The sequence below is a fragment of the Pleuronectes platessa genome, chromosome 9 (genome assembly GCF_947347685.1).
Source record: "Pleuronectes platessa chromosome 9, fPlePla1.1, whole genome shotgun sequence".
Lineage (NCBI taxonomy): Eukaryota > Metazoa > Chordata > Actinopteri > Pleuronectiformes > Pleuronectidae > Pleuronectes > Pleuronectes platessa.
In genome coordinates this window covers 12,153,515-12,164,957 of record NC_070634.1, presented here as the reverse complement: position 1 = coordinate 12,164,957, position 11,443 = coordinate 12,153,515, and the positions used below count along the sequence as shown (strand labels likewise).

The following is an 11,443-nucleotide window of genomic DNA, read 5'->3' as shown; positions in this document are numbered from 1 at the left end:
TATTTGATAATATAATGGAAACACAGGCCAAATGTTCAAAGGTGAGGTGGATACTTCGTTATTCATAACAAGAGGACAAACCATTCTATATCTACTAATTTCACTCCATTCAACGCAAAGATGTTTTCACATGATGACCATATCAACAAATATCTGTGTCCTAAAACCATGGACTGTAGGCCTATATATTGTATAGATGGACGACATGACAGCTCCCCAAAAGTGATGCCAACGTATCTTGAGCACCATCTGGTGGATGGTTGCAATATAGGACACAAAACCCACCTCCTTGATGTTACTGGAAAGAGAGATTTCAAAATACAAGTGAAATACAGTTTTCTCAAAATTAGTTTTCTACCAATTTATTTGGTTCTCGTCACTCTAATGTTTGTTCAAGCCTTTTCTTGAAAGATTGGCTTAGTTATCTCATGCTAAATAAACAAGTGGAAACGTCATGATTGACAGCTGAGACTGATTCACGATCGGTCAGTGTCAATGTCTTGATAGTGGTCGTAAGTGGAGAGGTGTCGTCCATCTTTTTATACTTTCTATGGAAGTACTGTAACTTGATTCCCTACCTCGGGGAACAAGGGTTAAAAGCATAACCTCCATGTTGTTGTCTAGTCAGCAGAATTGTTGGATAAACTCATTTAAACCACTGAACATGCTGCAAATTCATCGGAAACAGAGTCTATGTCTTCAGAGGGGAGGTGGTTACTTCCTTATTCTTAACTAGAGGAGTTGCATTTTCATATCTGCTCATTTTCTTGCTTTTTTAAACAATTGACTACATTTCCCATGAAGCATTGCGGCATCACTTGACTCTTCAAATGTTTTCACATGACGAGCACGTCATAGTGATGGGAAGTTCGGATCTTTTTACCGTGTCGGTTCTTTGAATCTCGTTCAGTAAAATGAACGAATCTCTTTTTGAGTCATTCGTTCGTTTCAAGGGGGGGGGGGGGGGGGAACGTTCCAAAGACTCGTACCCGGCAGATGAACGAATCGTTCAACTCCCCGACCGTGTGTTTGGATCAATGATCGGGTTCATCTGCCCACAGAGTCTTCGGCCGACGTGTCGGCCACACAGAGCGAGCTCATCTCGCCGGTGACCGCGGTGCGGGCGGCACACGGGAAAATCGCCCGGCACCTCCATACCGCTGCACGTCCACCCGGACATGAACGGGAATCTATGGAGCTGCTGATTCGCACGCTGCCAGCACATCCAGCTGGCCCGCCGCATCCGCGGACACAGAGCTTAAACTGCTGCTGATCCACTGACTATAACAACGCCGCATTCAAATAAAAATGTGGGAAAGAATATTGTACAGTATCTAATATTGTGTTGGTCATATTTAAATCATTCATTTTTTTGGGGGGGGGAAAGAGAGGATAAAATAAAAGAATCGCATATTAAATCTTAATCGTTCAGCCCTATTCACAAGTCATAATGACTGGTTTTGTTATTTTCACTTTACATTTACACTTACAGTTACAGTTTAGTGCAGTGTAATTATTTCCCGTGATAATTAAATGCCAGTGTGACAATAAATGACAATTTTAAACCATACAAACTGTCATGTTTTACTGTATTTAATAGAGGAGGTTTTCTTAAAAAATATATGAACTGCCACACAAAAGCTGTCAGTCATGGCTGCTTTTTAACAGCGGTCACGCGAAAGGGGATGAGGTAACTGTTTCCTCTTCTGAGCCTATGGAGGTCACGTAGAAAATGATCCAAAGACTCGTACCCGGCAGATGAACGAATCGTTCACCTCCTGACCGTGTCTTCAGATCAGTGTTTCGTTCTTCTGCCAACAGAGTCTTCGGATCAGTGATTCGTTCATCTGCCGGATACGAGTCTTTGGATCCTTTTTCACGTGACCTGCATCAGCCTATGCAACAGTCCCGATGCGCGGCCACGATAAAATGAACGAATCTCTCTTTGAGAGTACTCGTTACTCCCGAGTCCTTGTAAGGATTCGTTCAAAACGAACGAATCGTTCACGGCCGACACATCACTAGCACGTCAACAAATCCCTGTCTACTGGAAATCCAGATAAAACCAGTAACATGCAACTTCCCCAAAAGTAAAACGTTGATGTCCTGAACGCACGGAAGGAAAAGACGTCTCTCAGGTAGGACTTCGCTTACATTGTACATTTCTTTCCATCGTTTTCAACGGTTTATTTTTATTTCCGCTTTATTGGTAGTTGGAGGTAAGTCCACACTCGTCTGTTAGTGTTTACTCACCGTGTAGCCCTCAGGGACATGTGCAACAGTGCTGCAAGTTTATCTTTCACCGTCAGCTTAGTCCGACTTTAAATGTTCACACAGGACTGATAAATATATCTCTGTCTATCTGTCTATCTGTCTCTCTTTCTATCTATTTATCTATTTATCTATCTATCTATTTATCTATTTATCTATCTATGTTACTGTCTGTCTTTCTTTCTACCTGACTTTCCATCTTTCCTTCTGACTTTCTCCCTGTCTTTGTTTCTCAGGTAGCACTTCTTGTCACTTCAGACTTTTTCCAAGTCTTATTTCTTACAAATGTTTTTCTTAAGTGTGTTTTAATCTTCTGCTTGGTGGAGATCATCCACGCACATGAAAATGTGTGACATGCCCAGATGCCGATACTTGCACAACTCACTGTCTAGCGCCACAGATGTGAGGGGAGTTTGCTGTCTGCGTGCTGATGTCCACATAACTCAATATTCATCCTTCAAACAGCAGCAGTATAAACAGGGGGGAGGGGGGGGGGGGGGGGGGGGGTCTGAAACAATGTCTGCGTATGTGCTGCCGATGAAATCCTCCTCTGTAAGTTTCATCCAGATGTTTTGTTCACTGGTGTATAACATTTAATGGTCCTGTTGTCATAGGTGAGTCATGGCTCCAGTCGCGCACAAAAAGCTGACAGGACTTGTTGCAGCTACATTCACTCCGTTGACCCCCCAAGGGTAAGCATCTGTTTGACACCACTTCCCCTTTGTCGGCTGTTTTTCCAGAAATTCAGCTTTGACTGATGTATTTCGTGTGAAAGAGTGCTCTGATTCAGTTCCCCTGTATAAAAAACTAATTCTAAGTGAGGAGTGAGTGTGATGACATTGTAGCCGCAATACATTCCAGTAGATCTGGAGCACTACAGCATGTTTGGTATTCTTTTTGCCAAAACAGTGAAGTCAACCTATCAGTGATTGGACCTTATATTGACTACTTGAAAGAGAAGCAAGGTGTAAATAACTTGTTTGGTAAGTTTACATGTGGATTATTCTTTTGATATTTGTCAGTGTCTGTGTTCCCACCTGAATCCCTCATATCGCGTGTTTTGCCTTGCTGGTCTGTCGACATAGTTCATGTGTTGTCCCTCTTTCGACCATATTAACCTGTATTCTTAGGTAGAGAAGAACAAATTAAGTGACGGGCAGTGTTGGATAGTCACTTTAGGTTGGAAATATCAAACCTTGGTCTGTTAGATACTTTTGTGCTTTTGGATTCCACATACTCTACCAGCAATTATGTAAAAAATCTATAGTAATAAAGTTACCTGTGAAGTAAATTTATGAAATATGAATACATTTAATTCACATTTCCTTTCGAGGAGGAAATAGATACAAACATGATTCTGCAGCAAAACGTGTCTGATGTGTTGCCTTAAAGAAAGGCTTACTTTATTTATGCAAGAAAAAAACAACATTTGCTTCTGTTTTTCCTTTTATGGAAAAAAACCTTGAGCTTTCCCTCAATAACCTAAACAAATTACTGCTTATGGAAAGTGAATAATTATGTTGTTGAATGCGCATGATAGTAAGCAACTAGTTAATGTTGATTAAGTGAATCTCAATTTAAAGTTTTACAATATTGCCCCAGAGTCCAAAGGGACTTCTTTAGATTTCATGTTTTCTCCGACCGAAGGAGAAAAAAAGATATTAGATTTAATATTTCTTTAAAATCTAAAAGCAGCAATCGTTAATTTTACTTTAAAGCCAAAACCATTAATTATTAAATTATTAGCTGATAAATCTGACATGGGTCATCATGGGTAGTTGTGTGACTCCTTGTTGATTGCCAGTGTTGTGTTGCAGTTTGTTGTGTGCTTTACCAAACAAACCAAATAGGCACCACATCAACAAATGCAGCTCTATAGCGCCACCAGTGGTAACAACAAATGCACAGGGTACCAAACTCAGTTTAGCTGTTATTATAAAATATTGCTGCACTCCGTCAATTTTTTTGCTTCCATTCAGTTACATATATATACAAAAAACATTGTTATGATGTGTTGATCTCACCTTTGCTCATAGTAGCGTGTTGCCCTTCAGCTAACACTGCTTTATCTGTCAAACATGATTACATTGTTTTGTCTCGAGGTCTGTTTGGAATCAATTTGTTCCAAATGAACAACTGACCTTGAAAAAACAAACTCGGAGATAAGTGACACAAAGTGAGGCTGTTTGTTGTTTTCACCACTTTAATCAAGTCTAATCAGTGTTTTCTTGTGTGTTAAACGTGACTCATGATTAATGTTAATTTCCCACTGTGCTCAAACTCAATGATGAGCTTTCTCCTCGTTCTGACACGTATGCCCTCCTGTAAGACCTGTCTTTGTGACCAGCAGAGGATGATTGTGTTTCTCTCTGTCCCTCATCATGTCTTATATGTTCTTTCTAATCTCACTGTCATTTTCTGCATCGCCACTCATTAGGCTTGAAAATGTTTGGTCCTGGTAAATATTGCACACTCAGGCCTGGTGGATTCATCCATTTTGGCCAAACCCACCATCTGGTGGGACCAGGTAGGCTAAGCTTGGATATGTAGGTTAGGTTAGCATCTTATTTCTAGATACAACATGCATTTGCTTTGCTTTATCTCTCTTGTTCTTATTGATTATGTATTACTTCAATGTAGAATTTCATTTTGTGAGTGCTGATTCATTAGAGGCAGATTCAGGTCAGCTTTTGGTCTTCTTTTATTTTTCCTTAAACAAAGTTTGCTTTATGCTTTTGTGAATAAATAAGACAAGACTTTGCTTGTTTACAGTCAATGGCACCACCGGAGAGAGCATGTCTCTCAGTGTTGCAGAGAGGAAGATCCTGGCTGAGGAGTGGTGTCTAAAAGCCAAGGGCAAGTAAGTCATCACATGCCCTCTTCATCTGGACATTTCTCCATATCTGCAAAATAAAGCTGATTGTGAAATTCATTTTTGACATGTGCTTGCATGTTTCCACAGAGTTGATCAGCTGATTGTGCATGTCGGCTGCATGAGTCTGAAAGATTCCCAAGAACTGGTGAGTTGTGACCTTTACTGTAGAAATCAAAATGACACATGACTAAAAAGAAGAACACGTGTTCTTCATAAATCAAGACCACTAGGTATAAACCAGGCTTATAATAGTAAATCAGATTTATTTCTAAGAACTTCTGTTTCATAGAGCGTAATTATATAGGTGTATTATTAACAATGAAATGTATCCCTCCAAATTAGTCTGAGGCTAGTTTTCAAGTTTACAGCTTTACCTTAACCAGGATTAAAGATCAATCCTCTGCTCTAAAACACAGTTTTAATGGGTTTCAATAAGTAGATGCACTGCAGTTACACATAAATCAACAAATACAAGATAGATAGATAGATGGATACTTTATTAATCCCGTGGGAAATTCAGAAAACAAAACAAATGTTGTTGATATTTTGTTTTTCATGACTAATGTAAGTTTGTTATAAAGTCATGTACAAGTGTATACATGTATTAGCAAACACCGAGAGCGATAGAATATTAAAGAGACAGAATGTCAGATGTGAACTCTATTAATAAACCATATATACATCTTGTTGCTCTGTGGTCTTTTATTCCGTTGATATACAAATTACTCTGCCTCTTTATTGGCTTTAGCCTAGCTTATGTAAAATGGTATGATTTGAATCAGACAAAATTAGACTTAATGAGTTGGTCAATGAACCTAAGAGGGGCTAGAAGGCTAATGTTGGTATTGTATATATGCCATGGAGGAAATTCCATGTCTCTTCCACTTTTTCTTCATTTCCAGACTCGTCACGCTGCAGATATCAGGGCTGATGGGATAGCAATCATTTCCCCCTCTTTCTTCAAACCAAGAACTGCAGGTATACACATATGTTGTGGGAGAACAGGAACATTTTCATGATTTAGGCTGAAAGGTCATATACACAATGCAAACAGTCCCACCACTTACTTATTGTATTCACATGACAGCTCTGTATAATCAAAGAAAACTCCCCAACAATTTTTTTCTTTAGCTGAATACATCTACCTGAGCATTTTATATTGGGCATGGTATTGTTTGACCAATTGCCCCTATTCTAATCAAATAAATAATAATAATTATAATAATAATGTTTCCCCATTTCGCGTGGCACATGTCTAACTGGTTTAGCGTACTAATATGCCAGCTCCTCATAGGCTGCCCAAAGTGAACTATAAGCAAGATAGAATAAGTTTCAGCAACTCCTTTGCCCCAATAAGGAGCTTTGGTCCCAGACGTGGATCCTGCTTGTCTGTGATTCAGGAAACCCCAAGAGAAGGGTAGAGTCACCCAATACAACTACACTAGCTAGAAATGGATTGTCCTGACCCATGGCCAGTTTCACTTGTTGTGAGCTTGGTCCAATATTGTGATGCTTCCTTTAGCTCATTACACAGTTTGAGACAATACTGTGTGATATGAAGAAATACTAATTTCTGGATTATACCCAGTGTGTGTGAAATCAATGTGTAATCCTTCATAGTTGGGTTTAGCAGATGTCAGTAATTTCAAGTCCCTTGTGTCATTCTATCATGACCCTAACAAACCTAAGAGTTGGTAGATGTGGAGGTGTTTGTTCAGTTAGACTGCCACTCCCCTGCTGGTACTTGTCCCATATGACACATTTGCCCAACCCACACACATACACAATAGCACAGCCCTGTGTACTTTGATCTGTTGATATGTTCTCTCCTGTACAAATGCCAAAAAGACAACAAGGTGCATAATGTTCCCTTTTTGCTAATTGTTCACTGTGCAGAAAGTTGCATTAAGTCCTTGTTGGTTATGTATGGAGGGTTGGCGGGGCAGGGACAGTGGCTTGGGGGTAGAAACTGTCCTTGAGCCTTGAGGTCCTGCATTTCACACTCCAACACCGTCTGCCAGATGGAAGGAGTGTGAAGAGGTAGAGTTCGGGGGGGGAATTGAGAAGCTGTAGTGTACATTAGAATGAACAATAAACAACAACAAGAATAAACAACAATAAAATAAACAATTGATCAACATTTTGGTCGCAAAGTGTGATAGTGACCAGATTATTAACATTAAACCTTCAGTTATTCCTCCCTAGGATAAACAATATCATGAACAGAGATCAACCTGTCATCTGTGCATGTAGGGGCCAGTGGTGAATATATCAATGCAAAACTTGCTACAGAGGCAAATTCACATATACAGTATATTAAAAGTAGTTTACACACAACAGAGAATTTCCTCAGGGTTAAACTAGAATGACAGGCAGTAAAGCACACACCTCTGCTAAGGCACAACAGTCCCCTTAAATTCTATTAAGCTGCACCAAGCAGATATCAGTCCTGTCGATATGCCTGATCTTTTTTCCGTCAACGTGGTAAATCTGTGAAAATGTCAAAACCTGTTGACAACAAACCAACAAATGGGGATGGAGATTTAACCTCCTAGGCTGATTTAATTAGAGTAAATGGGTGCAGACCTATTATGATGTAGTAACATTAAATGAACTCACACCATTGACCTAAACCCCTTTAGTATTCTCTGACACGGTGGATGTTTGTTTCTCTATAAAATGAAATACCTGACCAGACTTCTTTACGGAATCTTATAGATCTAAACTCAACTTGTAACAAACACATTTCATCTCCAATTCTTATAGTCGACAATGTTCAGTTTGACGCAATAGAGTCGCCTCAATCCTTTTACAGAAAGAAGGTCTCTTTTTTAACTGTTAAAATGCCTTTGCAGGAAGCACTTTCAACATTTTGACTTTGAATGTTTTTTATGATGTATTTGTTCCTTCTCACTTTGCTCCAGAGGTGCTGAGGACGTATCTCCGTGAAGTCATTTCAGTTGCTCCAACCATGCCTGTCTATTACTATCATATTCCATCTGTCACCAGTGTTGATGGTCAGTGCTACTGATGACTCATTTTGCTTAATGGTGAAAAGCCTGTGAATGGTTTTGACCGATGTCCTCCTCACTGACTGGGACCTGGTCTGTTTGTTTCAGTGCTGGGGAGGGATGTGTTGGAAGGTATCCAGGAACTCATTCCCTCCTTCAGTGGAGTCAAGTTCTCTGGCAGTGACCTGATGGACTTTGGCCAGTGTGTCAGCTACAGTCAGCCCCACTGGTCTTGCCTCTACGGTGTGGACGAGGTCAGTCTTCTCTCCTTCTGGTCCTTCTGCTTTGTGCTGAATTAGTTTATAATGAAGTTTTATGAAGCCATCACAGAGTATTAGGGCCACCTAAATGAAAAAAACCTGGAGATGTTGAGAGCAAAGTTGGCGTTTTTCAAGAATTAAGTTAGATTTTCTGGCAATGTGAAATTCTAGAGGAGTTATAATGCCTATTATTACTTTTTTCTAAGTAAATTACCTCTTTATTCTCAAAATCTCCAATTATTTTAATATGGCCCGAAAACGATGTCTTACTGACTCCAACCAAGAGCCAAGATAAAATAATTTATATCTAATTATTCCACAGCAACTGCTTGCAGCCCTGGCTCTGGGAGCACACGGAGCGGTTGGCAGGTCAGTTTGTGATCTGGTGTTTGAACAACGCTTTGTATCCTCTCACGCCCGTGCCAGTTGTTTACATATAACTTCTTATTAATATCTCTGCATACAGCACGTATAACTACATGGGAAGCCATTTCAATGAGCTCATGGCAGCGTTTGAGAGAGGCGACCTTGTCCAAGCCAGAACAATACAGGTACCATTCATCACCCCGTCGCTGGTCACTACCTCTCATTTGACATTTTGACATGGACTTTGTTGATGTCTGACATCGTTGTTTTCTTTCCATGAACAGTTCAAGATGCAAGAGCTTATCAGTTACGCCAAGAAACTTGGTGAGTGATGGTCGTGTATATCGTGATGATTTTGTTAGTTAATATAACACTGCACTAATGCTTTTGGACTTATACTGAAGCTCCTTCATTGTGGTTGACAGGTTTCGACCTGGGAGTGAACAAGCAGCTGATGATCGAGTTGTCAGGCCTGTCTCTGGGGCCTCCTCGACTCCCTGTGATGCCTTGTGCTCCGAGTGTAGCCCTGTCCATTGTGCAGAAATATCACAGTCTTTTTTCCTAAATACTGATTTGTTGATTGACACGTTAAATCCCGCTGTCACCTGACTGTCTGTCCAACAGCAGAAATTCTGAATCAGACGTTCACGCTTTGCTACAAATCTTTCCATTACGTCAGCTAAATGCTGTAATTTAGTGGTGCTATGCAAATAATTCCAGGAGCACAGTGAGAAAACAAACAATTCAGGGTTGGGTATATTTTTTATCATTTCAAAATTATCTATGAATTATACAACAATTAACAGCTTCTAAATGGCATGAAACTTATATATATATTAACTACTGCGATAAAAAACATTCATGGGACTTTTGTCCTTTGATTATTCTCCTATTTCTTATATACTATCCTATATACTATATACTATACTAAAAATCCAAGAGGATTCTCCCTACCCTGTCTAGTGCCCTTGAGCAAGGCACCTTACTCCCCCAACATCTGCTCCCCGGGCGCTCCACATGGTCGCTCACTGCTCTGTGTGTCCTGCACCAGATGGGTCAAAAGCAGAGGATACATTTCCCTACCTGCATGAGTGTGCCTGCATCTTAATCTTAATGGGCATTATCTGTTGACAGTACCTTTTCAAGAGTTATTTTTCTTTTGATTGGGAAACTTCTTCTCTATCTCTACAAGTACTGTAATCACAGCATTTATCATTGTTTATGGTTTGATGAAGTTTGAAGTAAAACTAACTTCCATTACCTGAGGAAATTTAGGGAACCCAGGACTGTCACAAATTAGCAGTATTATTTTGCATTTCTGTGCAAAATCGCTGAATCTCATTTTGGGAATTCAAGCACACAAAGACTCATTTTGTTGAAAACTTGTTTGGCCTTGAAAATCCCAGTTATGGAAAAAACCCAGAACATGAGTTGACCATGAGTAGACAAAGGAGCGTCAAATGCCGATAAATGAGATTCAGCCCTTGTTTGTCTGTTTGTTTGTTATTAAATGTAAACTCTTTAAAGGGAAATGTGTTTAGTGTTTTGCAGATCACTGTGTGTATTGTTTTGCAAAAAGTGTTAAGCTGACATTGTGCCTATAGTGGTACAGATCTGGGCCCATGTTTTGCACCTTGACTGTCAGGTTTGATAATTGTGTTATACTTTAGATTTTAGTGTTTATCCAATCGAATAAAAAACTGTAACACACGTTTTTCAAAACAATAACGGTTTTCTCAGAACTGCACACAGACAACTGAAAACCTCACACACAAATGCTAAACCTGACACTCCCTTTGCAAGATGACTCTTTGCCATCAAATCTCTTAACTGTTCACAAAATGGAACTCGTGTTTTCATTTGGTACACACAGCCATATTTTCACAAGACACACACACATACCATTCATTGAGTACACACAACTAAGCATTTGCTTGCACACTACCAATCATTTACAGCACACTGAAGTGCAAAATTGAAAACACAATCATCAAAATGGAACACACCATATGAATGACAATGACTCTGGAGAATGAGCCATTTCTCCTTTTGTAAAATGTCTCAGTGTAGGCCTACTTTTTTCATAGTCAAACATAAGACAGCACACAAATATGCAGCATAAAAAGGTTTATTTTGGTACACACAGAGAAGAGTACAATACTGTAAACCGGCCACCTCAACCCCCCCCCCCCCCTTCACAAAAATTACAGTTTGTCACAATTTTTAACACACGTTTTTCAAAACAATAACGGCTTTCTCAAAACTGCACACAGAAAACTGAAAACCTCACACACAAAATGCTGACAGGCCTCGACAGTCACGTCGCCACAAGCCTATAAATATGGGTGGTCCTGGAACCACTTACGCACATGAGCAGCCCGGTGGAAGCTCACATCGTCCCAGATGACAACGTGATCGATCCGCTGTGGGTCATCTCTCTGGCCAGGTGGTACCAGCAGGTCATGCAGGCCATCCAGGAAGACGAGGACACGGGCAGCGTTATCGGCCCCTAGGTGGGGATGACGGTGCAAGGGTACATCACATTGTGATGTACCCACCAACCTGGCCGGGGACCTGAACACTGGCCCGCTGGCCAATGACGTTTCTGCCCCGTCGCCTCCTCTTCACCAGGTTGAATCCCACCTCATCAATAAAGATGT

At 40.3% G+C, this 11,443-nt stretch overlaps 1 protein-coding gene across 2 annotated transcripts; it reads left to right on the top strand.

Moving 5' to 3' along the window:
- The first annotated feature begins 1,902 nt into the window (after window positions 1-1,902).
- On the top strand, window positions 1,903-10,315 carry npl (N-acetylneuraminate pyruvate lyase (dihydrodipicolinate synthase)). Of its 2 annotated transcripts, XM_053430214.1 has the most exons (12): window positions 1,911-2,138; window positions 2,886-2,963; window positions 3,181-3,254; window positions 5,044-5,131; window positions 5,234-5,291; window positions 6,049-6,124; window positions 8,071-8,163; window positions 8,266-8,411; window positions 8,740-8,786; window positions 8,884-8,968; window positions 9,068-9,107; window positions 9,209-10,315. In XM_053430214.1, exons 2-12 carry the CDS (start codon window positions 2,893-2,895, stop codon window positions 9,346-9,348), a joined length of 918 nt encoding a protein of 305 aa, XP_053286189.1. In that variant the 5' UTR covers window positions 1,911-2,138; window positions 2,886-2,892; the 3' UTR covers window positions 9,349-10,315. The 2 variants fall into 2 exon arrangements, with proteins under 2 accessions (XP_053286191.1, XP_053286189.1); XM_053430216.1 differs by lacking the exon at window positions 3,181-3,254 and having other exon boundaries at window positions 1,903-2,138.
- Window positions 10,316-11,443: the final 1,128 nt, after the last annotated feature.

What these genes read in the sequence shown, in the direction of transcription:
- npl (XM_053430214.1), top strand. Translation starts at nt 2,893, where the DNA reads ATGGCTCCAGTCGCGCACAAAAAGCTGACAGGACTTGTTGCAGCTACA. An exon ending in CTTCAAACCAAGAACTGCAG is followed by an intron (nt 6,125 to 8,070) that starts GTATACACATAT and finishes ACTTTGCTCCAG; the next exon opens with AGGTGCTGAGGACGTATCTC. An exon ending in ATCTGTCACCAGTGTTGATG is followed by an intron (nt 8,164 to 8,265) that starts GTCAGTGCTACT and finishes TGTTTGTTTCAG; the next exon opens with TGCTGGGGAGGGATGTGTTG.